Source organism: Panthera leo, chromosome A3 (genome assembly GCF_018350215.1).
Source record: "Panthera leo isolate Ple1 chromosome A3, P.leo_Ple1_pat1.1, whole genome shotgun sequence".
Classification (NCBI taxonomy): Eukaryota; Metazoa; Chordata; class Mammalia; order Carnivora; family Felidae; genus Panthera; species Panthera leo.
This window is the reverse complement of record NC_056681.1, coordinates 24,443,337-24,470,785: the sequence shown is the minus strand read 5'-3', so window position 1 is coordinate 24,470,785 and position 27,449 is coordinate 24,443,337. Positions and strand designations below refer to the sequence as shown.

The 27,449-nt window shown below is 47.9% G+C and overlaps 1 protein-coding gene across 1 annotated transcript in view; it reads right to left on the bottom strand.

The window, feature by feature from the left end:
* Window positions 1-27,449, bottom strand: part of PIGU (phosphatidylinositol glycan anchor biosynthesis class U) — an 81,234-nt gene that overhangs the window by 3,765 nt on the left and 50,020 nt on the right. The window contains exons 8-11 of the mRNA XM_042931172.1: window positions 25,241-25,395; window positions 23,465-23,608; window positions 20,634-20,758; window positions 13,461-13,603 (exon numbers count right to left, since the gene is read on the bottom strand). Of these exons, the coding sequence (XP_042787106.1) occupies window positions 13,461-13,603; window positions 20,634-20,758; window positions 23,465-23,608; window positions 25,241-25,395 (567 nt within the window). The remainder of the gene's footprint in view (window positions 1-13,460; window positions 13,604-20,633; window positions 20,759-23,464; window positions 23,609-25,240; window positions 25,396-27,449) is intronic.

Here is a 27,449-nt window from a genome sequence, read left to right as displayed (position 1 = left end):
ACATAAGTAAGTATTGAGCTCTGGTTAATAATACACATGCTAAGATATTTAGCAGGAAATATAGTGATATCTATACTTTGTGGGTTTTTTTTAAATTTTATTTAAATCCAGGGGCGCCTGGGTGGTTCAGTCCGTTAAGCATCCGACTTCGGCTCAGGTCACGATCTCACGGTCCGTGAGTTCGAGCCCCGCGTCGGGCTCTCTGCTGACAGCTCAGAGCCTGGAGCCTGTTTCAGATTCTGTGTCTCCCTCTCTCTGACCCTCCCCCATTCATGCTCTGTCTCTCTCTGTCTCAAAAATAAATAAACATTAAAAAAAAAAATTTTAATTTTATTTAAATCCAAATTAGTTAACATATAGTGTAATAATGATTAAAATAAGGGATTGAGGGATGGATAATTTGTGATCACAAAAGTATAGTAAAATGTTAACGGTAGAGTCTAGGTGGTAGGTATATGGGCGTTCAATGTTAAATCTTTCAACTTTGCTGTGTCTGTGAAAATTTTCATGATAAAGTGTAAGGGGAGGGTGGTATGGAGGGAAGAGTCCTGTGTGCCGGCTTGATCTGTCTGGAACCAAAGGTCAGTGTTCCCGATTGGGTGACCTGACCCTGGCCTATGGGGAAGGCATCTTGGGGACACCAGGCTGGCCTGGAGGCTTGGCTCTTTGAGACACCCCTAGCTAGTAACAGGCTGGCCAAGACAACCTCCCTCTTCTGACCTTGGAGCTTTCCATTTGGGTTAAGGAGCAGGGATTTCAGGCCCTGGGATTCAAGCTATACAGCAGCTACAGATCCAGAGCCCCTCTGCCCAGTCTAGGTGGGGGAAGTTGGGCAAGGAGCAATGGAAAGAGCATGGACAAGTTAGTGGTTGTGTGACCCTATGTAAGTCACTTTCCCAAATCTAAGCTGCATTTTCCTCATCTGTAAAGTGAGTGATAAAACTAGTTTACTCACAATGGTGGCTCCCCCAGTCTTTGCTCTGTCCCTGTGTGTTTTCAGAGACCTGAAGAACAGCCCATTCTTTATTTTTATTTATTTTTTATTTTAAGAAGATTCCATGCCCAATGTGGGGCTCGAACACATGACCCTGAGATCTAGGGTCACATGCTGTACTGACTGAGCTGGCCAGGCCCCTGAGAAGCCCATTCTTTTTTTTTTTTTTTTTTAACGTTTATTTATTTTTGAGACAGAGAGAGACAGAGCATGAACGGGGGAGGGTCAGAGAGAGAGGGAGACACAGAATCGGAAACAGGCTCCAGGCTCTGAGCCATCAGCCCAGAGCCTGACGCGGGGCTCGAACTCACGGACCGCGAGATCGTGACCTGAGCTGAAGTCGGACGCTTAACCGACTGAGCCACCCAGGCGCCCCAAGAAGCCCATTCTTTAAAGTGGCCCTTAAGAGCTGTGGCTGGACTCCTTAGCTTCTCTCTTGCCATCAACCAAGTCCTGCCAATCCCCTTCCTCAGACTTCCACCTCAGCCTCCTTTTATCCCTCCCACTGCCACCTCTTTCCAGAAGGCCTCCTGCATCCTCCTGGCCCCTGAGGGATCTCTCTCAGGTTCTCAGTGTCTATCTGTCTGTCTGTCTCTCTCCCTCTCATACACACACACACACACACACACGAACGAACCCTTCACTTGTCTGCTCAGAAGCCCCCAGTGCCCCACTCTGCCCCGCACCACACCCACATGCCCAAGGAGCCCTGAACACAGCCTGGTCCTGAAAACACTTTGTGGCCACACCTCACTGCCTCAGCTGGAATGGCTCTTCCCACAAAGGGCTCCTGCTTATCCCTAGAGAGGAATCATCTGCATCTCCTGCCCCAGATTCTTCCCTAACCCCATGCTCAGTTATGTGATCCCTGGGATGAAGTCACTTCCTGTTGGCCTCCCAACCAGATGGGATGGCATCTGCTCCAGCTCTGTGACCCCAGACCCAGGAAAGGGCTGGCACTCTGGGAGTGCTTTGCTGGTCCCCTCCCCCTTTTGAGGGCTCAGTCAGACCACATTTCTCTCACTGGCAGCCATGACGGTTCCAGCACTATCTTTTGGGCCACGATGAAGATTTAATGAGGTAGCTGATAAAAGGATGGCCAGTGACAGGGAGAGGCACTTCACAAGTGGAATAAAATGGTTAGAACATGCTCCATTACAGGGTGGGGAAGTGGAGAGACAGGGAAACCAACAACTTCTGGGTAGCTGCTCCGGACCAGGCTCTTTAATTTAAAAAATCATTAGAGGGTTGGGGGATGGGCAAAATGGGTGAAGGGGAGTGGGAAGTACAGGCTTCCTATCATGGAATGAAAAGTCACAGGAATGAAAGGTACAGCACAGGGACCAGTCAATGGCACTGTAATAGCGCTGCATGGGGACAGATGGCAGTTACACTTCTAGGCACAGCATAAGTGAGCTGTCCGATCACTAGGCTGTACACCTGAAACCAATGTAACATTGTGTGTCAACTGGACTTGAATTTAAAAAAAGCACATCACTGAATTTTCACAACATTCCGGGGTAGGGTTTATAAGCCCCACTCAGAGATGAGCAAACTCCAAGCTCAAGGGTCTTGCCCAGGGTCACATGGGAGTAAGGGAAGCATTTGGGCTGCAATGCCAGTCCTGCCTGAGGCCCAAGCCCTACTTCTTCCCATCCTCCCCACAGCCCCTCCCAGTTAAGGATTCCGGGGAGCGAAAGGTCTGTAACCACACATGTGGGTCCTGTTATGGGCCCATGCTGGCCCTTGGTCTACACTAACACCCCTGATGAGGCTGTGCTCCCAGGTCCCAGTCCTGACACTTAGCCAGGAAGAGAGTTTTTTGGGAAAAGGCAAAATAAGTATCAGAGACATCCGAGCCAGTGAAGGCTGTTACCTCGGTGCGTCTAGAAGCTGTGGGGCTCACAAGAGCAGCCTCGGCCAACACTGGCACCTAGGCTGCCAACTTCCCAGAGAAGCAGCTGCTGTCACCCCAGGCATGTCGCAGTTCCCCAGGTCTACTGCTTGGGCTGGAGATGCTGACACTGGACAGCTAACCTGCACCTGCGGGAGCTCACGTGGTTGTTACCATCAACAATCAAAGCACAGCATCCTCTGCCCACGCTGCCTGGGGTCCAGGAACGTGGGAGCCAGAGGGGCCGACGGCTGACTCGTGGAGCTGGACAGGGCTTTGGCGTGATCCAACCCAGGCCTGAGTGGACACATGTGGGAGATGATGGCAGAGAACCGAGCTCCACCCTCTATCTCTAAAGATGCAAAGTAACGGGAAAGTCACTATACCTCCATCTTAGGGTCTGGAAGGCCACAATGTAAGACCAAAGCCGGTATGATGGCAATTGTCATCCAGGTGGCTCTTTTCAATTCACAAAAGCTTTCCCCACCCAACTCTGTACTGAGTCCTCACAGCCACCCTTCTTGTAGGCAGAGAAACGGAGGCCGCTATCACCTCTCACCAGATTTAAACAGCCTCCCTGGGCTCCAGATTCCAGCTCACACCCCTCACCTCTACCCCTCCTGGCATGGTGAGGTTTTCCAACCAAAGATGGGATCACAGTTATCCTCAGCCTAAAACCACAGACTCAGCCCAGTACTCAGCATGCTAGGGCTCCCACCCTCTGGCAGGGCACGCCAGCCCCGCAGAACTGCCTTCCACACTCCCTCACTCATGTTCTCTTCCTCCCAGGTCTCACCACCCAGAGCCAGGTTTGCATCTACCCGCCCCGGGGATGCCACGTACAGGCTGCCTCCCCACAGAAGCTTCCTTACCCGCCTCAGCTCTGAGCTCCCCAGCCTCTTTAACCCATCCACAGCACCACCCGGCTGCCCTGACCCTGACCGGTTCCTTTTCTTTCTCTCCCACAGACCTTGGGCTCCGAGGAGGCAGGGCTGTGTCTCATTCACACTCTGCTAGCAGAGTGCCTGGCACATAACAAATGCCCAATATATACAAATAAATTAATTAGGCCCAAGAATTTATGTGACTTGCCTAAGGCCAGCGAGCCATGACAGAGGGGCTGGGAGTCACCATCGAGGCTAGACCTCCAAACCCAGGCTTTCTGCTGGCCTTGCCCCCCTATATTTAGCTCAGGCTTTTCCTGTCACTCTGGCTGTAGGAGGAGAGAAGGCAGGGAAGGGCCTGTGAGAGCCACGCTTGGGATGCTGAGCACAGAGTTTGAAGACAGGAGGGATGAAGGAATGAATGAAGACCTGGCAAAATGCCACCTGGAAGGAAAGCAAAGTAAACACACACACTGAGCTGGACGACAGCAAGGGCTCCAGCCTGGGCCACAGGCCCCTCGTGTCAGGAGGAAGACCTCTTCCCCCACCGCCCCACACACATACCCTGGATCTTGCAGTCAGGACCACACACAAAGCACGGATTAAATCTGAAATGGGCCCTGGCTGTCCACAAATGGGGGCTATGCACCACCCAAACACTGATGATCTGCCCAACATGTCCCCAGACATTTATTTCCTCATTGTCCCATTCCCCAGAATGACACGCCAGACCAACTGAAAGGTAATTCCAGGAGACAGGACTGTGGTTTCATTTGTGCTGGAGCAAATAAGCCAGTCCTGAGCAGGACCCAACATGTCAGAGGGCTTGTGGCAGGACCCCAGGGCTCCAGGCTTCCTTGAAGACAGCAGAATGGCCAAGGCAGGGCCAGCCTAGGATCTACAGGTTCTATACTACAAGGAGAAGGGATCAGAGCCGGCAGCCCATGGTGAGGAGGCAGCAGTTCATGGACCTGCTGGGACACTCTCTGGACACTGGGGATCCATTTTGGACACGGACACAGAACAGGAGCGGGGCTTTCAGGGTCAGCCACGTGGGGTCTGGCTCTGACCCCCTAGGAATCCAGCAGGACCTGCCACAGGCCCAGCTTTGTCCTAAACAGATACTAGGACTGGGAGGTTAGGGTACACAGGATTATACGGGATCACTGGTCATAAAATGTGGTTTCGGATTCCAGCTCATTCCATTTATTTATCAATAAACAGTCACTGAATATTCCTGGTGCTGGTGTTACACTTGTGAAGAAGACAGACCTGGAGCTGCCCTCATGGAACCTCCAGTGTAAGAAGAGGACACGACAAATGAGCATAAATAAACACACCCCTCAGAGCTTGGGGACTTCCAGGCCTCCACTTGGTCATTTGTACTGGTGCCTCCCTCAAAAGGCAGTTATAAGGGGACTAAGTGTATTCCTTATTATACAAGAACAAAGAAAAACAGCTTAAGAAGCTATCAGGAGGGGAGCAGCTCCATCAACTGTGGTGAGGCACTTCCCTCTTATACAAACAAGAAAAGATCACCAAGATGTTTTATTGAAAGGAAAAAAGTCATACTTCATCATGTTGCCAATAATAAAACTCACACACACAAATAAAGCTCTTCTCCAGGAGCACACAAGTACATGGGAACGTACAAGGAAAGGTCCAGAAGGCCACACAAGCACATGATCCAGAAGATTAAAGGGATCATATGGGCCTGGTTCCTAGTAGGCACTCTTTAAACATGAGCCACTATTAATTATAATTTAGGGGGAGATTTCCTTATGTTTCCTGTTTTTAAGCTGAATTAGGGTGAGTCAGATGTTTTATCTTACTCCTTTAAAAAAGCTAAATTTAAACACGTTACTTTTTGTTTATATATAATCTTTGATGACTATTTTTCTTCTGCTGGTTGCTGACCTGCAGAAGAAAAGAGTTTTGTTTTTTTGTTTAAAAAAAAAAAAAAAGGGAAGAAGTTTGTTTTGTCCGAATGTTTCCCTGGGAATTTTCTCTGGGTATCTGAATAGCAGGTCACTGGTGCTATTTCTCATGTTAACATATGATAATAGCAACAGGACCTACACATGCCCAAATCCAGGGAGGCTGGGTTGTCATCCCTGGTTTTAAGAACACTACAACCCAATAAGTCAGTCAGAGAAAGACAAATATCATAATTATGACTTCACTCATATGTGGAATTTAAGATACAAAACAGATGAACAAAAGGGAAGGGAAGGGAAGCAAAAATAATATAAAAACAGAGAGGGAGACAAATCATAAGAGATTCTTCAATACAGAGAACAAACTGAGGGTTGCTGGCGGGGTGGGGGGGGATAGGCTAAATGGGCGAGGGGCATTAAGGAGGGCACTTGTTGGGATAAGCACTGGGTGTTATATGTAAGTGATGAATCACTAAATTCTACTCCTGAGACCATTATTACACTATATATTAACTAACTTGGATTTAAATTAAAAAAACAGTAAGTTTAAAAAAAATTTTTTTAAAAATCAAAAAGTTTTCTGCCCATAAAAAAAAAACAACACTGCAAATCAAAGAAGTCAAGTTACTTGCTGAAGTGAGGAAGTAGAAGAGGACCTCAACCAACCAATCTACCTCAATCTCTCCTCCTCCCCCACCTTTCTTACACATGTGCATGAGCGTGCATGCACACACACCCTATGGATGTTTTACTGTTGTCATTTCCTGGTTACTGACTCTGAGGCACAATTATAATTAACAAATGATCCATGCCACATGCTGAAAAATACTTAATGGCCCCAAGGGGAAAGGATGGAGCCTAAGTCACTGGTTTATCTGCCAGTGTAACTAAGAATTTACCAACACAGATTGTTGTATAACAGAGTGTGGCACTGACCAACTCAAACAGGGCAGGACTTAAAATCTGTGGGTCAAGGTGCTCTCTGCATTCAGCAATGATGGACTGGGCTCCTGATGCCTGCTGAAAACCCAGCTCTTCCCAGGACAGCTTGATCAGTCTTGCCCAGGGAGGGGAGAGGGAGGACCAAGAACTCTAAGACGTCATTCCAGCTAGAAGAGCTGAAAACAGCCAGCTGTGGGATTGAAGGTGTGTCCCCAAATGCCATACATCTCAATGGCAGCACTGACTGTAGGTCAGATGGAAGTGGACCTGGCTTGAGCTGTGGAGACATGTAGGGGCTTCATCAGCCACAGAGACCAGGTTCTGGCAGAAGCTGGAGAAGGGTTAAGGACAGAGCTGCTAGCCACTAACCTCTGCCAGAGGGGTGCCCTGGCCCCCAACCTGCCCACTTCCCAGACCTTTCACTCTCCAAGTGTAAAAGGCCCAGCTGCTACTCCTTGCTCCCCAGGGCATTCCCTGACCACTCATAACAGGAAAGGTTCCCTCTAGATTCCTCCAGCGGTTACTCTCCCCACTTGGCCATTAATCACACAATGTTCTCCCTGGCTATCTTTGTTTCATTCATTCATTCAACAAGTGTTTGCTAAACACCTGCCCTCTGCCAAACCCAAAGCTGCCTGCAGTGGGAAGGACAGGCAGATCTCTGCTGGCAAGAAGCTTACAAGCAGGTCTGGTCTGGGAGGCAGAGAGAGAAACAAGTAATGTAAAGTTACAAACTGGGATAAGTGCTTGGAAGAAACAAACAGGGGGCTAAGAAGAGACAGTGAGGCAGGGGAATCTTGTGGAAGGCCTTTTTAAGGAGCAGATACTCAACAATTTACTAAAATTCTAAATGTCTCATATTTGTCCTCTGTTGCTCCCAAACAGCCTGAAGGCAGGTGTGTATAACCCTCATGAGGGGCACTCTTCTACCTCAGTCAATGCTCCAGGACAGGGACAGGACTTGAGTGACTGCCTTGGTGAATAAGTGCCCCATGTGATATGTCCCTTTAGTGATCTGGCAGCAGCAGCCACAAAGCCCAAACAAAGCCAGCAGTCCCAGAAAACACTCGACCTGACAAAGTTGTCTGACTCAGAGCCACAGAGTCCAGACCCAAGGTGGCCGATGACAAAGGTGTGCCAATGTCTGCACAACTGCCAGTTTATAAGCACTACAGACCACAGCTAAGAGCCACGGAGGTTGGTATGACCTGTCTGAAGGGCAATATGGCAATATCTGCCAAAAATGCACAATGCACATGTCCTCTGATCCAGTAAATCCCACCACCTGGAGTTTACCTTAAGAAAATGGTATATGAGGGGGCACCTGGGTGGCTCAGTCGGTTGGGCGTCCGACTTCAGCTCAGGTCATGATCTCACTGTCCATGAGTTCGAGCCCCACGTCGGGCTCTGTGCTGACAGCTCAGAGCCTGGAGCCTGCTTCCGATTCTGTGTCTCCCTCTCTCTGGCCCTCCCCCACTCACACTCTGTCTCACTCTCTCTCTCAAAAATAAATAAACATTTAAAAAAAAAAAAAAAAAAAAAAAAGAAAATGGTATATGAGGGGCACCTGGGTGGGTCTGTTGGTTAAGCATCCGACTTTGGCTGAGGCCATGATCTCACGGTTCATGAGTTTGAGTCCCACATCGGGCTCTGTGGAGACAGTGCCAAGCCTGTTTGGGATTTTCGCTCTTACCTCTCTCTCTGCCCCTCCCCTGCTGGAGCTTTCTCACTCTCTCTCAAAATAAATAAATAAAAATCTTAGAAAAGAAAAAGAAAAAGAGGAGAGGAGAGGAGAGGAAACGAGGAGAGGAGAGGAAACGAGGAGAGGAGAGGAAACGAGGAGAGGAGAGGAAACGAGGAGAGGAGAGGAAACGAGGAGAGGAGAGGAAACGAGGAGAGGAGAGGAAACGAGGAGAGGAGAGGAAACGAGGAGAGGAGAGGAAACGAGGAGAGGAGAGGAAACGAGGAGAGGAGAGGAAACGAGGAGAGGAGAGGAAACGAGGAGAGGAGAGGAAACGAGGAGAGGAGAGGAAACGAGGAGAGGAGAGGAAACGAGGAGAGGAGAGGAAACGAGGAGAGGAGAGGAAACGAGGAGAGGAGAGGAAACGAGGAGAGGAGAGGAAACGAGGAGAGGAGAGGAAACGAGGAGAGGAGAGGAAACGAGGAGAGGAGAGGAAACGAGGAGAGGAGAGGAAACGAGGAGAGGAGAGGAAACGAGGAGAGGAGAGGAAACGAGGAGAGGAGAGGAAACGAGGAGAGGAGAGGAAACGAGGAGAGGAGAGGAAACGAGGAGAGGAGAGGAAACGAGGAGAGGAGAGGAAACGAGGAGAGGAGAGGAAACGAGGAGAGGAGAGGAAACGAGGAGAGGAGAGGAAACGAGGAGAGGAGAGGAAACGAGGAGAGGAGAGGAAACGAGGAGAGGAGAGGAAACGAGGAGAGGAGAGGAAACGAGGAGAGGAGAGGAAACGAGGAGAGGAGAGGAAACGAGGAGAGGAGAGGAAACGAGGAGAGGAGAGGAAACGAGGAGAGGAGAGGAAACGAGGAGAGGAGAGGAAACGAGGAGAGGAGAGGAAACGAGGAGAGGAGAGGAAACGAGGAGAGGAGAGGAAACGAGGAGAGGAGAGGAAACGAGGAGAGGAGAGGAAACGAGGAGAGGAGAGGAAACGAGGAGAGGAGAGGAAACGAGGAGAGGAGAGGAAACGAGGAGAGGAGAGGAAACGAGGAGAGGAGAGGAAACGAGGAGAGGAGAGGAAACGAGGAGAGGAGAGGAAACGAGGAGAGGAGAGGAAACGAGGAGAGGAGAGGAAACGAGGAGAGGAGAGGAAACGAGGAGAGGAGAGGAAACGAGGAGAGGAGAGGAAACGAGGAGAGGAGAGGAAACGAGGAGAGGAGAGGAAACGAGGAGAGGAGAGGAAACGAGGAGAGGAGAGGAAACGAGGAGAGGAGAGGAAACGAGGAGAGGAGAGGAAACGAGGAGAGGAGAGGAAACGAGGAGAGGAGAGGAAACGAGGAGAGGAGAGGAAACGAGGAGAGGAGAGGAAACGAGGAGAGGAGAGGAAACGAGGAGAGGAGAGGAAACGAGGAGAGGAGAGGAAACGAGGAGAGGAGAGGAAACGAGGAGAGGAGAGGAAACGAGGAGAGGAGAGGAAACGAGGAGAGGAGAGGAAACGAGGAGAGGAGAGGAAACGAGGAGAGGAGAGGAAACGAGGAGAGGAGAGGAAACGAGGAGAGGAGAGGAAACGAGGAGAGGAGAGGAAACGAGGAGAGGAGAGGAAACGAGGAGAGGAGAGGAAACGAGGAGAGGAGAGGAAACGAGGAGAGGAGAGGAAACGAGGAGAGGAGAGGAAACGAGGAGAGGAGAGGAAACGAGGAGAGGAGAGGAAACGAGGAGAGGAGAGGAAACGAGGAGAGGAGAGGAAACGAGGAGAGGAGAGGAAACGAGGAGAGGAGAGGAAACGAGGAGAGGAGAGGAAACGAGGAGAGGAGAGGAAACGAGGAGAGGAGAGGAAACGAGGAGAGGAGAGGAAACGAGGAGAGGAGAGGAAACGAGGAGAGGAGAGGAAACGAGGAGAGGAGAGGAAACGAGGAGAGGAGAGGAAACGAGGAGAGGAGAGGAAACGAGGAGAGGAGAGGAAACGAGGAGAGGAGAGGAAACGAGGAGAGGAGAGGAAACGAGGAGAGGAGAGGAAACGAGGAGAGGAGAGGAAACGAGGAGAGGAGAGGAAACGAGGAGAGGAGAGGAAACGAGGAGAGGAGAGGAAACGAGGAGAGGAGAGGAAACGAGGAGAGGAGAGGAAACGAGGAGAGGAGAGGAAACGAGGAGAGGAGAGGAAACGAGGAGAGGAGAGGAAACGAGGAGAGGAGAGGAAACGAGGAGAGGAGAGGAAACGAGGAGAGGAGAGGAAACGAGGAGAGGAGAGGAAACGAGGAGAGGAGAGGAAACGAGGAGAGGAGAGGAAACGAGGAGAGGAGAGGAAACGAGGAGAGGAGAGGAAACGAGGAGAGGAGAGGAAACGAGGAGAGGAGAGGAAACGAGGAGAGGAGAGGAAACGAGGAGAGGAGAGGAAACGAGGAGAGGAGAGGAAACGAGGAGAGGAGAGGAAACGAGGAGAGGAGAGGAAACGAGGAGAGGAGAGGAAACGAGGAGAGGAGAGGAAACGAGGAGAGGAGAGGAAACGAGGAGAGGAGAGGAAACGAGGAGAGGAGAGGAAACGAGGAGAGGAGAGGAAACGAGGAGAGGAGAGGAAACGAGGAGAGGAGAGGAAACGAGGAGAGGAGAGGAAACGAGGAGAGGAGAGGAAACGAGGAGAGGAGAGGAAACGAGGAGAGGAGAGGAAACGAGGAGAGGAGAGGAAACGAGGAGAGGAGAGGAAACGAGGAGAGGAGAGGAAACGAGGAGAGGAGAGGAAACGAGGAGAGGAGAGGAAACGAGGAGAGGAGAGGAAACGAGGAGAGGAGAGGAAACGAGGAGAGGAGAGGAAACGAGGAGAGGAGAGGAAACGAGGTGAGGAGAGGAAACGAGGAAAAGAAAAAAGAAAAAGAAAGAAAAGAGAAAGAGAAAGAAAAAGAAAACACTATATGAGATTCAATGGAGGGATGCCCAAGGCATTTATAGCATTTATTCTGTTTATAGCAGAACTACCAGAAGAAACCTCAACGTCCATCAGTAGGGGCCTACCTAGTCAAATAAATCAAGCTCCTCCTACCCACAGGCTCTCAGAACCATTATCAAGAGGAGATCACGAAGTGAAAAACTGCAAGCCAAAGAGCAGCACCTAGAGTAGGAGGCCTTTTCTTTATATAAACAAGAAAGCTCTGTATGTGTGCATACGTACTGAGAGCTGTCCGTAAAGGCACAGAGAATGTCTGCAAAGATGCATCAAACTGATCCTGATCATGATATATGCCCTGGGATGGGAAGACATGGACCTTTTTGTTCCATATGCTTCTATTTTGTTTGCTTTCTCATCCCAGCAATGAATTCAGGTATTACTTGTGTGACTAAAAGTACATTTTAAAAAGATTAAAAGACAAAGGTAAAAGACAATGCCAAGAGCTCAGCCTGAATTTTCTCCATAGCTCAGCCACTAGCACACTCCTTTTGTTCCCAACCCCAGCCCTATTTTCCAACAATTCAGTCTCTCCTGCCTTAGAAGTCACCTGAGCACTTGCAAACACCTCCCATGCCATTTACAGAGACCCTCCCTCCTAATGGCAACCACAGGGGGGAAAAGCTGTTATCTGGCAAGTTCCACAAATACTTCATAATCACTGCAACTGTATTTCTGACCCACACCTGACACTTATGACCTGATGACAAGCTGTGGACTATTTCAGTGGAGATTGCCAAGCCCCACAGAGGCCCAGGGCAGGTCCAATGCCCTCACATGCCAGCCATCACTTTCAAAGGATAATTAAGGGATTTCAGCAAGACACAAGGGCCAGAACAACCTTTTGGATTTTCTCGAGGTGTTAAGTTGAATCCTGCAGATTTCTGTTGGCACAGGACACAGGAGGTGCCGAGCATCTACCATGAACAGCCTGTGGGCGACAGGCCGAGCAGACCCTCCGGCACAGTCCCACCCAGGCTACAGGGCCCTCTGTCTCTCTTCCTGCTGTTCACAAACCAAGATAAATAGCTGGGCTGGACGTTAATTGTCCAGAAATGTCCGTGCAGGAAATACCAGACCCATCACTCACTGCAAAAGCCCAAACTCCTCCCTCCTTCTTTCCCAGCAGCTAACCTTGGAGGGAAAGATCTCCTCTGGGGACTCTTCACTGGCATCATTAGTCTCTCCAGCTAGCCTGGCTTCCCATCCAGCCCATAACGCACAGGAAATGCCTGGCTGCACCAACAGCCATTGAAATGGTAAACGGTACAACTGATTCTCATAAGACCGCACAAGGAGGACAGAGCTGACCTAAGGGAACTTCAGAAAAGTTTGCTAGACCACCTGCAACAGAGTCTCTGAGAAAGCTTATTAAAAATACAAACTCCTGACGCTGTTTTCCACATCTATTGACTCAACATTCTTGGGAGTAGGGTCAGAGAATGTTTTGTGTTTGTTTTTTTAACAATCAAAGCCATGTAATTGTGACAGTCACAACATAACCATAGGATTTAAAACACTAACAGGGAATCTGCATTCTTAACAACCACCCTCTCACTCTGAGAACCACTGCTCTATGGCACCAAGGGAGGGGCTTCCCCTGGGTCAGGGGGAGATCAGAGCTCCTAGCTGGTACCTCTGACCCCTACAGCCTCCTCACCCACTATTCCCAGCCCCACCATCTGTGCTCCAGACTTACCCAACAGCTAGACCGAACTATTTTCTCATCTTGCTGCCTTTGCCCCTGCTCTCCCAGAGTCTGAAAAGTCTCTCCTCCTCCTGCCTCTGCCCTCTGCCCACCACACACACTGCACTCAGTACAGTGACACACAGCCCAGGCACTGTTATAGAAAGAGGGTGGCCTCAGAAATGGAGCCTTCCCTGAATTTGGTTCTTGGCTCCTCCGATGACCTTGGGCAAGAGACAACCTGTGTGAGGCTCCGTTACTATTTGTAAACTAGTGATAACACTATCTCACAGACTTGCTGTGAGAATCAATGGGGTGATAGCTCAGCATGGTGCCCAGTAAATGCTGGCTGAATTCACCTTTCCTTTGCTCTCTTTAATCCTCTCTACTGGACCATGAGCTACTTCAGGCAAACTGTCCCCTCGCTCACACCCAAACCCCTAGTTTGCAGAACCCAGGGCCTCTGTTGAATGTCTGAGGCTACAAAATGAATCCCCGTGCAGTGCTCTTACCTGCCCAACGTTGAAGGTCAATGTGATGGCATAAAAGAAATTAGAGTTGGCACTTCCTGCATAAATCCAGAGGTGCCACAGGACAGGGAAGAGCAGGGAGCAGACGATAATGATGCAGGCGAGGACAAAGATGTTTCTCAGGACTGCAAAGACAGACACTCACAATTAACCAAATGCTGATTCTCCTTGGAACCCTTTCTTATGGGCACGGCTCCACAGGACAAAGAAGCCCAGGGAGAGCCTGGGTAGCTCAAAGGCAGAAACCCTCCCCCAGATTCAGAGACTCTGGGGTGCCAAGAGGCAAGCCTCAAACCCTTGAGTCAATGGCTCCCCATGCCCAAAGCTGGTGTGAAGTCCTAGGTTTGGACTCTGCACCTCCCACTGTGGGCCTGGCTAGTTACAGGTGGCAATGCTGTGAATGCCTCTGGGCACCACAAAGGGGGCGTTTTAGCAAGACAATTCACTCTGCCCCACAATCTAGGGGTGTCCAAGGGTAATTTCTCCCATCCCCAAGCAGGGTGCTCCCATCCCTGTCCACATGGGATCATGGACAGGAAGGGCAGTGTGAACCTATGGAGATTAGAGTCACGGTGAGTCTCTATGGTGCCACAGCCCTGGGTCTTAGGAAATGCTTTCCATTTTCCTTAACTCACGTCTTAGGTTGTCTGCCTTGCTCTTCAAATGTCCTTCACTCTTCCTTGGAGGATTTGAAGAGCTCTTCTGACACCCTCCCTCTAACATCACCGCCCCACACTCCCAGAAGGATTGAAGAATCCCACCAGGGAGAGGCCCTCCCCAAAGCCCCAGGGAGGACCTGCTACACACGGGGGTATGGGCAGGCAGGCAGGCAGAGTGCAGCTGGAGGGAAGGAGCAGGACAGTGCAGCCCAAACTTGGCCTCAGAAAGACAAAGACCTTGGTTAAAATCCCCGCTCTGCCAGCAAATTTCTCTGTCTCAGCTTTCCTATCTCTAAAACAGGGCTAGAATAGGGGCTACTTCATAGGAGGGTTACATGAATTAAACAAGATATGTGAAAAACCCGGCACAGATATATTACTGACTACTTTCTAAGGCTGCTGTAACAAATCACCACAAACTTGGTGGTTTAAACAATACAGCTTATATTACAGTTCTGGGTCTCACAGGCTAAAATCAAGGTACCTGCGTGCCCGCTGGAAACTCTAGGGCAGAAGCCATCCGTTTGCCTTTGCAGCAAGGCAGCGGCCTGAGTTCACCTCACAACCCCCTTCCTACTCCACCCAGCAACGCCAAATAAGTCCTTGCTACCCTGCATCACTCAGACCTCCTCTTTTGCTTCCCTCTTCCACTTTTTTTTTTTTTTTTAGAAAAATAGACCTTAGTTTTTAGAGCAGCCTCAGGTTCACAGCAAAACCATATGGAAGAGATTTCCCACCTCCAGCTCTTCCACTTTCTAAGGGCCCTTGCAGATTACACTGGGCCCACCTGGATAATCCAGGCTAATTTCCCCATCTGAAAAGCCTTAACTTTAAGTCCTTTTGCCACATAAAGTAATATATTCACAGGTTCTGGGGATTATGTGGACATCTTTGTGGGGAGGGAGCATTTTCTGGCTATCACACTGTGCTCCTCCCACCTTTTAACTCAATTAGGGATATGTGACAGTAGGATTATGTGCTATTTTTATTTCTTTCTTTACACTTTATTGTATTTTAAAGAAAGTAATAAGTATTACTTAAAATAAACTAATTAAGAGAGCACCTTTAAAAAAACAACTTACCACTGGGTCTGGGTCCCAGCAGGCACTTAATGAACAGAAGTTCCCTTCCCCTCTCTGATCCTGACCTTTAGGAAATCCCTTCCTCCAAATCAGAGTCTGGGGAGACTTAAGAGATGGGAGCCTCCCAAACATTGAGGTCGTTTGTCCTGGCTGTACGGACACTTGGTAGAACTGCTATACCAGGGTTTCATGCATCAGAAGGGGGACTGGATTACACATGTGATTCTCAATTCTGGCTGCAAAATAAAATCACTGGGGGAGCCCTACCTGGACTAAGTATATCAGAGTGTCTCGGGGTGGGGCCTAGATATCCGTATTAGTTTGTAACTGCTTCTCTGGTGAGTCCAATATGCAGCCAGCACTTCCAACCAAAGGATGACAGCTGCAGACCCCTGGCAAATAAGACATCCAGACCAGTCTGTGACAGATTCCACTGGTCTTGTCACAGTCACAATCATCAGAACAAGGTAGTTCAGAGTTCTTGTTAAAGGCGAATGTTTTGAATTTAAGATTCATGAGAAGTGACAGGTGTCTCTTTGTTCCTGATTGTTGTTGTTAAAAAGTCCTTTCTCAGGGTGCTTGGGTGGCTCAGTCCGTTAAGCATCTGACTTTTGATTTCAGCTCAGGTCATGATTTCATGGTTTGTGAGATCAAGCCTGGCATCCGGCTCTGTGCTGACAGCATGGAGCCTGTTTGAGATTCTCTCTCTGTCTCTCTGTCTCTCTCTCTCCTCTCTCTCTCCTCTCTCTCTCTGTCTCTCTCTCAAAATAAACATTTTTTCAATAAGTCCTTTTATGGGGGCACCTGGGTGGCTCAGTCAGTTAGGCGTCCGACTTCGGCTCAGGTCATGATCTCATGTTCTGTGAGTTCGATCCCCGCATCGGGCTCTGTGCTGACAGCTCAGAACCTGGAGCCTACTTTGGATTCTGTGTCTCCCTCTCTCTCTGCCTCTCCCCCACTCATGCTCTTTCTCATTCTTAAAAAATAAATAAACATTAAAAAAAAATTTTTTTAAAGTCCTTTTATGAAATGGTGATGAATGGCTGGCAGTTGACTGTTTTAATGTTGTCAGCAAAATAAGTTGGCAACCCTGTCACCAGAGTTTAAAAAAAATGTTAGCAGTCTGTGAACTCCCATACTTTGGAAACACTGGCATGGAGAGCTTGCGGGGTCCTTTTTTCCTGACCTGAAAGTTCCATGATTCTGGGTTTTCAAAGCTGGGAGGGTAAAGCCCTGACTCAAGCCTTCCCGAGACTGTAGGGAAAGACTCCTCCTTGCTCCCAGAACAAGAAGTCTGGGAAAGGGTTATGTGCATGGAGAATTACTATTATTAAACAATGTTACAACGTCAAGAAAGGAGAACAAACCTTTGCCATTCCTCCACTCCCACATCACTATTTACATTTCTCAGTGGTTCTTTCTGATCCCCTGGGCTGAAAAAAATCTATGCTATTCCTAAAACAAATCCTGTGGCCTGAGAGCCCAGGTAGCCCTTTGTTCCCTGCCTCTAGCCACTCTGGATTTCAGACAGGGTGACAAGAAGGTAACAAAGTGCACAGAGACTGGGAAGGCTCCCATGCAGCTCCTGGCTGCAATTACAAACAGCTGCAAAGATACATTCCCATGTGCCTGGAGGAACTGTCACCAGCATCCAGTTGGCTTCCGGCCTGTGGTGACCTTTGCAAGAACTGGGAGCTGCTACTCACTCTTGCTGGCTGACAGGCCAGAGGATTAAAGCTATACGCCAGAACACACAGAGCTGGGACCTGGGGCACAGGACAGCTTGTTCCAGGCACCAGGTGTCAGAGATGACCAGGACCTAATGAGACGAAAGGTTCACGCTTCCTTAGACTTACTGGGTCAGATGGAATCAGATTCCCTACTACACCCACGGTGGTTTATCCAGTCTCTGCCTCGGTTGCTGACAAGCTGAAACTTCAGGCAAGTCACCTTCCCTCTCTGAGCCTCAGTCACTCAGAAATAAAATTCCACTTGAAGAATCCAGTCCAACTGGCAGGAGTGCAGGGGGGGAACTGGGAGCTTCAAAGGTGCTTATTATGTTATTATTCTCTTTAATTTGTCTGGTTTTTTAATCCCTAGTCTCTTATATTTATACAATAGTTAATAAAAACAACACACACACACATACAAATACAGCCTTTGGTAACTGGATCTTTCAGCTGGACCACTGTAGGCTAGCACCAGCTCTGCCAGCAGGCTGTTCCCTAACACCACAATTGTGTGTCTGTATGACTCATCCTGGTCCCAAGCACCACAGAGTCCCAGCGTCTGGGGCCTATACTTGGGGCAGGGCCGACATACCTCGTCTCCTCCCCACTGGCCAGGACAGGAAAACAAAAAGGTGAATGTGTGAGCAGGCATGTTAGCACTGGCAACTAATGTTTAAATTGAATTCTTAGCCACATTACAAGTCTGAGTACCTTCACCCTAGACTCACAGACTTCTCAGTCTCCACTCATGGGTCCAAAGGACTAGGCTGGAGATGCTCCTGGCTGAATGTAACGACTCACAGCTGTCATGACCCAAACAGATACCGAGCATGAATATTCTCTGCCACAGTTGCTGGCCACTGGGGGCGGGGGGCTGAGGGGGGGCGGGGGTGGTGGCAGAGGCCAGCCCACATTCTGTGCAGAGTCTTCAGTCAAGCTGAACTGTAAACTATTCGCCCAGACAGCCAGCAACAGCATCTATTAGATCATCTAGGTTTCTGGGAACCCCATCCTTAATTTCTCTGCGTCAACCCCAGAGGGCATAAAATAGCTTATTTCAAGCTTTGAAAAGTACATTCATTCCAATGACCCTGAATGACTCTACCAAGCCTGAAGCTTTGATCACGGAATTATGTAGGAACCCCCCCACCCGCATGATTCTTACTAATGGTAACTGCAGTGCTATTTATATACATTATTTCTCAAACTTAAAACACCCCTGGAAGATATTCTCCCCATTTTACAGATTAAAAACCAAGTGACTCAGAAAGGTTAGATGAATTTCCTAAAAAGAGAGAGCTGGTAATGGGAAAGCCAGGATCCAGATTCAAGTCTTTCTGGCTCCAGACTGTGTTCAGCAATATGGGATGAAATATTTTTTTTTAATTTTTTTTTGAATGTTTATTTTTGAGAGAGAGAGAGAGAGAGAGAGAGAGAGAGAGAGAGAATGAGCAGGGGAGGGGCAGAGAGAGAGGGAGACACAGAATCCAAACCACGCCCCAGGCTCCGAGCTGTCAGCACAGAGCCCGACGTGGGGCTCGAACTCACGAGCCGTGAGATCATGACCTGAACCGAAGTCAGACGAATGCTCAACCAACTGAGCCACACAGGCGCCCCGGGATGAAAGATTATTAAGGGCAAGAGACAGCTAAGAAAAAAATGACTCTACTTCTGAGGAAAGAGGATCAATGTCCCCAAGACCCACACTGTCACAAACTGGGGCATGTCCACATGTTTGGTGGCCTCATGATTTGTCACTGGCCACTCTGCTGGGGGGGGGTGGGGGCACCAGACTGACTCTGAGCCTGCTGGACTGGGTGATTCTTATCTGTGCAATGAGGATGTCATAGGCAGAAAACGCCACTTACTCCTCCCAGTCAGGCAGGACTGGTCACTGCCCCACAGGCCACCACCTGCGAGAGTAGTGTGCCTTGCCCGCCCACTCTGCTGTTTACCTTAGCTCAGAGGCCCAGTCTTACAGGTAGGTTTCCTTCTGGCAGCTGGTCAGTTTCACTTCCTGGTTGACACCCAGGCATCCCCAAACAATAACAAAGATTTCCTTCCTCTGAAGCCTGTCCTCCCCAAGTTCACTCTTGATACCTGGCTGTGCACTCCACTGTTATGGAAAATTCCATAGCTCCCTTCCCATTTTAGATTAGAGAATCGAGTATTGGGCACTTACACTGCCTGCTTATTACAGGGCTTAAAAACTCATCCAAAAACATGTGCTGAGTTGTGTGGGTCAGGTCTGATCCTGGGTGCTGGGGACACAGAGGTGAGTGAATCATAAGTCTGCCCCCAGGGAGCCCACAAACACTGAAGAGAACCCATGCAGAGGGCTAAAAGCCCAACTGAGGAAAATACTGGCAGTCTCGGAAGCATAACTAGCTCACTGTATGCCATCTTCTGAGGGGGGACATGGTTAGAGCTGCAGGGGTCTTCAGAGCAGGCAGATGTCCAGTGTTCTATAAACATTTAGGTGCAGTGCTGGGAAATGGTTCAAAGACCAAGGTCTAGTGTTCCACTGTCCAATGCGGTGGCTACCAGCCATGTGTGGCTTTTTAAATTTAACTACATTTCAGTTAAAAATTCAGTTTCTCTACAAGCTCCTGGCTGGCTCAGTCGTTAGAGCTTGCAACTCTTTTTTTTTTTTTTTTTTTTAATTTTTTTTAACGTTTATTTATCTTTGAGACAGAGAGAGACAGAGCATGAACGGGGGAGGGTCAGAGAGAGGGAGACACAGAATCTGAAACAGGCTCCAGGCTCTGAGCTGTCAGCACAGAGCCCGACGCGGGGCTCGAACTCACAGACCATGAGATCATGACCTGAGCTGAAGTCAGACGCTCAACCGACTGAGCCACCCAGGCGCCCCTAGAGCTTGCAACTCTTGATCTCAGAGCTGTGAGTTTGAGCTCTACACACTGAGATTATTTAAAAAATAATAATAAAATAAAATCTTCAGGGGCACCTGGGTAGCTCAGTTCGTTAAGCGTCTGACTTTGGCTCAGGTCATGATCTCATGTTTCGTGAGTGTGAGCCCCACATCAGGCTCTGTGCTGACACCTCAGAGCCTGGAGCATTCTTCAGATTCTGTGTCTCCCTCTCTCTCTGCCCCTCCCCTGCTCACACTTGCTCTCTCTCTCTCTCAAAAATGAACATTAAATTTTTTTTAAATAAAATCTTCAAAAAAAATTCAGTTTCTTAGTCATACTAGTGGCTATCCTATTGTACTGTGCAGATATAGAACATTTCTATCACCACAGAAAATCCTACTGGATAGCACTAGCTACAGGCTCACAGCAAGCCCTTCCACTTACCTGTCATATAATCTTGAACAAGTGGCTCTACCTTTCTGTACCTCAGTTTTTTAATCTGCAAAATGGTGTTATTTTTCCCTCCAAGACTGGTGTGAAGATAAAATGACCTAATGCATGTAACACTCCTAAAACCACAGTGGCCAGGTAGGTACTTAGTGACCAAAATATGGTAGTTATTTTTATTACCATCACTAGTCTGTAGTACCCAGCAGGCGGACACTGCCTCGTGTCATTCCCCCTCTCCCGGTGCTGCCAGCACACCAGATGCCAGGCAAATGCCTATCAATCTCTTTTTCCGTGTCTGTCTTATCCAGGGACCAGGCTGACACAAATCTGCCACCACAGGGTTAGAGGTGGGAGTACTCACATCTGTAGAGATGGTTCCACACAGGGAAGAAGGCCATGTAGAGGGCCACGTCCCCCACTGTTGGGTAGGACTTGAAGATGGAGATGATGGCAATCTGAATGAACATGAAGAAGACAGGGTGCTCCCTGGGGTGGGGTGGGGCAGGCAGAGAGGGAGAGATCAGTCAGGGACCAGGCACACCCGAGACTCCTGACCCCATCCCTCAAACCCCAAAATACTCTCAAGTGGACTTCAGGTAGGGTCTGGCTCTGCTACCCATAAGACATGGGGCCAGACCAAGCAGCAAAGCAGAAAACTGCAGGGACCCAGAGTTGCCCAGAGGTGGTGAGGAGGGCCCAGCAAACACTAGAGCAACAGCCCATTGCCCCCCACACCCCAGTTCTGAGCCTTCCCCGGCAAGAGTCACTAAGGAAGAAAACAAATGAAGTCAGCTTCATTACTGGGCTTTCATAGCTGCTGTCAGAGTAATCAGGCAGCCTCCCTTGCCAGAGGCCCCTCTGACACCCAGACCCCAGGGCAGGAAGTGCCTCCTTGCTGATGCTCTTTTTCTCTGACAGTAAGGCCAGTGGAGTCTATACACACTTAGCTATGATGAGCTCCTTTCCAGAAGGAGAAGTGAGAGCTGCAGGCAGCTTTTCAGCGCTTTTGGGCTGGAACTGGAGTTTTGTTACCTTAAACAACAATAACAGCTAGCATTTCCTAAACCCTCATGCTGTGACAAGTTCCGTCCTAGGCCCTCTCCTTGCGCTGTCACATGGGATCCTCACTATACCTCACCTACTCCTTGAGGTAGGCAATATCATCACCCATACTTTGCAGATGAGGAAAGAGGTTCAGATAAGGTAGGTGAGTTTGTAAGCAGTGGAACTGTTTATCTCCAGAACTCCTGAGCAGCACCAAGACTGTTCTCCTGAGTGCCTAGCGTGATCACAGCTCTGGTCAGGAAGGGTGGGGACAGAGCTCAATCTCCAGTGTTCCTCCGAGGGCTGACCAAGTGCTACAAGGAAGCCAACAGAGAGAGGCCAGATCTACACCCTCCCCAGCTGTACCTAAACAACATGCATGTGGCCTACTTCTGCACACTACCTGGATGCCCAGCTCATAAAGGCTTTCTTCAGAGATTAATGGCAGTTATGTCTTGCAGGTCAAAGGTCAGGGTGACTCAATGGGTGTAAGTCTGAGATGTGGAGACAAACATGTACACACCCCAAACACTCCAGCAGTTTTACACAACAAATGCTTCAGACTCAGCCTGGCAAGTTTCAGTGCTATAGGCTCTCGAAGGGTCCAGCTAGCCCAGTGAGCATCTTCCTAAAAACAATCCAAATCACTGGCTGTGGGCTTTTTAGGTAGCTGGTAAGAGCTGCATGAAGAGCTTCATGGCCTATGAAAAGGCCAGTGAAAATCCAGTGACAAGAAACATGAAGACTAGAATCCCCTGCAATACTGTCTGGGGAGAGTTGGTCAGAAGGGCCCTGTTCCCACAAAGCTAGCACTGGAAGCAAACACTTGCAGGGGCTGGAGAGTCAGTGGAGCTTCAGATCCAGCCACAGGAAGGCAGCAGTGGAGAAAGTCACTTCATATAGTCTGTCCCCACAACCCTGAGGCCCTGGCCTGGGGTGGGTGGAGGTGGGGGGGGTCACGTGATGGTGCTGCTGTAGTCTACCCAGAAGCACCTGTGGCCTTTCACATGCAGACAATGAAAGGTGCTACAGAGTGAGGAAAGGTGTTCCAGGCTCCCAGCTTCTCTCAGCCCAGTGGCTAGGCCTGACCAGATCAAGGGCAGAGACTGGGCGTGACAGATAGCTGGAGAGCTTGGCTGGGCAAGGCTGCCAGAGTTCCAGAGACTGCCAGGCCAAGGAAAGTTTTCTGTCAGATGCCAGGCCAAGGCTCTGTCATGGGAAGGAGGCATGAGCTCTGAGCTTTTACAGAATGGGAACCATGTGCATTGGTACACTGGCCATGAAGACTGGCAGGAAGGTTAGAACAGAGAACTCAGGCTCTTGAAATTTAAACCAAACTCTCTTCTAGGTTCCCTGGACTATCAATGCATATCTGTATGCTTCAGTGCCTCTTTTCCCTGCTCTGATAATAGAACATTTTCCAGGGACCACTACAAGTGATCTCTCTCAGGAGTTTGGCATGGTGCCAGGGGATGAGTATAGATGTTGGAGACAAACTTTGGTCTGAATCTCAGCTCCACTACTTACTAGCTGTGTGACTCTGGGAAAATCACTCCACTTCTCTGAATGTCCATTTCCTCAACTATAAAATGGGCGTAATGATAATAAAATGATGCCTACTTCCAAGAGATGCCAGAAGGGTTAGGTATAAATACATTTCAGAAAACCTAAAAAGGGCTGGGATGGAGCCAGGCTCAATACATGTTAGTTTTCTTATGCTGCAGAAGAGACAAGCCTTAAAGGAAATTGATCAGAAGATTAAACAGAGCTGCAGGTGGCCAACCTCCCAACTAACACATCCTGAGTCTCCATTGTCACTGGGCTACTCATGGAGGACACCCAATAAGATGCACTTTTTCTAAAGACCCTTTATAACTCCAAACCCTTCCTCTATCCAAAATAGCGAGTGGGTTCAGTAGCACTGTGGGCTCAAAGTGAAGCTAGGGAAAATATCAGGGTGCTCCCTGCAGCCTGCACTCATGTGTGACTCTATTGCTGGCTATGGCTACTGGCACCTGAGGCCAGTAAAGGTAGGGTTCCCTGGAGAAAGATGGCATAAACCTGAGAGAGGATACTCCTAGTTTGAAAGGTGCCTGTAAGACTACAAATGGCTCTGCAGACAAAGAAACAGCAGGTCCAACCACTTACTTTAGCTTTATGGCTAAGGGAATGGTGTAGAAGAAGACGTTGATCTGAAACACACATACAAAGAAGAGGCTGAAGTGCTCAAACATCTCCGCGAAGAAGTACCAAAAAAGACCGATGTTTGGAGTGAGATCTGGAACAGAAAGTCTGGAATGAAGAAAACAAAGAGGGAGAAAAAAAGAGAGCCAAATTTTAAATGGTCTGCCTTGACCTGGTTTTCTCCTAAAGAATTTGGTCACTACTGGGCAGCCAAAGATGACTTTGTCCCCACAGTTATCAGGATGTGAGGGGCCCTACAGGCACCCTGGATATAGGTAATTAATAAAAACAAGAGGCAGAGAAACAGAGAATGATAACCCATAACAAATATCAACTAAACCAAATTCTGGCATGCATCAAAGATCTGAAATGAGGCAGGATTTGGGCTAGAAGTCAAAAGACCAGCCCCTCTTTTACTGCCTAAAATATATATGTTTAAATTTAGGAGATACCCAGGATATACAAGAGAGGAATGGGTTTTAAACAGACAGTATCTATTTGGGGCATTACAAAGACTTGCCCAGAGGAGCGAGCTCAAAGATCCTGCTGCTCCCCATTCTTGCTCCACATCCTGACAACAGGAGCCAGAGACTGAGTGCCTGACACTGCAGTGACTTCTGGGGTCTTGAGGAAGCACTGGCAGGTTCCAGCTAGGATCCCGGATCTCATTTGAGAAATAAGGGTTTCACTGGAAAACTTTTTGTCTAGTTCTATTAGATAAAGATTGGTTGCAAATCTGGCTCTTCTAAAAATTTACATTATATGTCTTATTTTCAAAAACACAGATTTGGAACTGATGTCAATTCACGATTTTAAAAGGGCAGTAAGTGGAGCATGAAGAAGGAAGAAATAGGCAATGGCTCATGGTCAGAGTGCACTGACCAAGGCCTCCACCCAGGGCATTTCTTTGCCTCCTGCTGTGACTACATTTCCTTTTCTGTGAAATGAGGTAAAGAACACAATCCTGTGGGCCAGCAAAAACCAGGAAAAGCTTTTCACCGGCATTACAAACTCTTACTTAAAGCTCAGCATGAAGAGCTACAAGTTATGCATAGCCAGGATTTAACACAAATTAGCAGTCCAGAATTCCAAAGGGGAGTCTGCCCCTCCAGATCCCCTCCCCACCCTGACAGATTTAACTGTCTATCACCTCAATGGGCTGTGAGGTCCCTGAGGCTTGAGCAGCGACCTTCCTGTCCTCCTCAGCATACCACACAGAGAGTATTGGGAAACGTCTGCAGAATTCATACTCCATTTTTATTTTCCCTAAAAGTTTGACACGTGGGAGGTGGCTTTATTTTAAAACTGTCAGAGACCCTCTTGCAGTAGAGGAATATATCCATTCCTGTTTGGGACTGAGCCAAACCCTTCCAGGCAGAGGCTGGTAGTTGCTTCAGATGTTCCTAGAGAGTGCTCTTTAATCTCACAGGATCAAAGGTACGCACTAGACCTGTGGTTCTCAAAGTCTGCTCTTCCCTGGATCAGCAGCATCAGCATCACCTGAAAACTTGTTAGAAATGTAAATTCTTGGTTCCTATCCCAAATTTACTTAATCAAAACCTCTAGGGGCGGGGCCCAGAAATCTGGGTGTTAATAAGCCCTGCAGGTGTTTCTGGTGCACACTGAAGTTTAAGGACCCCTGTATCTTGATGCTCCCTGTGGTTGCGCACCCTCTGATTCCACCTGGAGTTGTGAAAAACAAATTAGCTTCCAGAGTTTTCTAATGAAGTCATTACTTACATGAAGCCATACACTGCAGGGATGAAGTCCCAGGAGCTGAGAAGGAAGAAGGAGAGGCAAATGATTACCACTAGGCTTCCCACGTACATCATGGCATACTCCCAAGAGAAGATCCAGAAAGCTTTGCTCTTCACTTTCACAGGTATATACTGCCGCTAGGAGAGAGGGCAAAATGGTACATTTAGGGATGTCAAGGACAGAAAGAAGTTATCAGCTTAAACTTCAAGATCCCTTCTGCAAAGCACAGGACACAGAAAAATGGAAAATCAAAGGACTGAAAAGGATTTCCTTGTGTTAAACCCTAACCAAAAGAAAACAAGTTTAATTATACTATTACCAGATAAAATAAACTCTGATGTAAAAAGTATTACAGAAATTAAGATGTTTCATAATGATAAAAGGTGCAATTCATCAGAAAGATGTAACAGCTTTAAACCTGTATGTACCTAATAACACAGTCTCAAATATATAAAACAAACATGGACAGGGCTACAAAGGAAAAACGGACATAACTATCATCAGTAGATAACAGACAGATCACAGAGACAACAATCAGGAACCAAGTAGGAAATATGAATAACACATTTTCTTTTTAAAGGTTTAAAAAAGTTTATTTATTTATTGGGCTGGGTGGGGGGGGGGGGGGGGGAGGGAAGGTGCAGAGAGAAAGAGAATCCCAAGTAGGCTTCACTGCAGCACTGAGCCTGACACAGGGCTCAATCCCACAAACCATGAGATCATGACCTGAGCCAATTCAAGGGTTGGACACTTAACCAACTGAGCCACCCAGGTGCCCCTGAAGAGCACACTTTTAATAAATTTGTAACTTCTTTGAGAATGAGTCAGGGAAAAAAAAAAAAAAAAGAAAAAAAATCTGTATATCCAGAGAGATACAGAAAATGTGGCAAAATGGTAACTGGGTAATCTAAATAAAAGGTACTTATTATACTAGTCTTTCAACTTTTCTAAAGCATGAAAAAATTAGGGAAAAACTAATTCAAGAAGAAACAAAATTGAATGGTCCTATAAGCATTTAAGAAACTGAATTAGTAATGAAAAATTTTCCCATAAAGAGTAGGCCCTAAGCAAAATAAGTCAGGCAGAGAAAGACAAATACCATATGATTTTACTCATATGTGGAATTTAAGAAACAAAACAGATGAACACAGGGAAAGGGAAGGAAAAATAAAACAAGGTAAAAACAGAGGGAGGCAAACCATGAGAGACCCTCAACTATAGAGAACAAACTGAGGGTTGCTGGAAGGAAACTGGGTGAGGTGATGAGCTAAATGGGTGATGGGCATTAAGGAGGGCACTTGTGATGAACACTGGGTGTTATATGTAATTGATGAATCACTAAATTCTACTCCTGAAACCAATACTGCACTATATGATAATTAACTTGAATTTAAATAAAAACTTGGAAGGAAAAAAAAAAAAAAAAAGAGCAGGCCCAGCCAGTTTTACAGGAAAGTTCTACCAACATTCAAGGTGATTCTAATCTTACATTAATTCTTTCACAGCAAATATCATAAACTTGATACCAAAACCATTTACCAACACGAATACAAAAATACTAAATGAAGTATTACCTAATATAATTCAGCAATATATGATAAAATTGGGTTATAACTAGGTTGGACATATTCAAAAATCAAGGTTAATGCAACGTAAGAAAAGCTATTAATATATGTATCACAAACAGTTTAAAAATAAATCATATTACTCAGCCATCAAAAAGAATGAAGTCTTGCCATATGCAATGACGTGAATGGATCTAGAGTGTATTATGCTAAGCAAAATAAGTGAGTCAGAGAAAGACAAATACCATATGATTTCACTCATGTGTGGAATTTAAGAAATAAAACAAGATGAACATAGGGGAAGGAAGAAAAAAGAGGCGGGAGGCAAACCATAAGAGACTCCTTTTTTTTTTTAATGTTTATTTATTTTTGAGAGAGAGAGACAGAGCATGAGCGAGGGAGAGGCAGAGAGAGGAGACAGAATCTGAAGCAGGCTCCAGATGTCAGCACAGAGCCCGATATGAGGCTCCAACTCACGAGCCATGAGATCATGACCTGAGCCAAAGTTGGATGCTTAAATGAGCCACCGAGGCGCCCCAAGAGACTCTTAACTATAGAGAACAAACTAAGAGTTGCTGGAGGAGAGGTGGGTGGGGGATAGGCTAAATGGATGATGGGTATTAAGG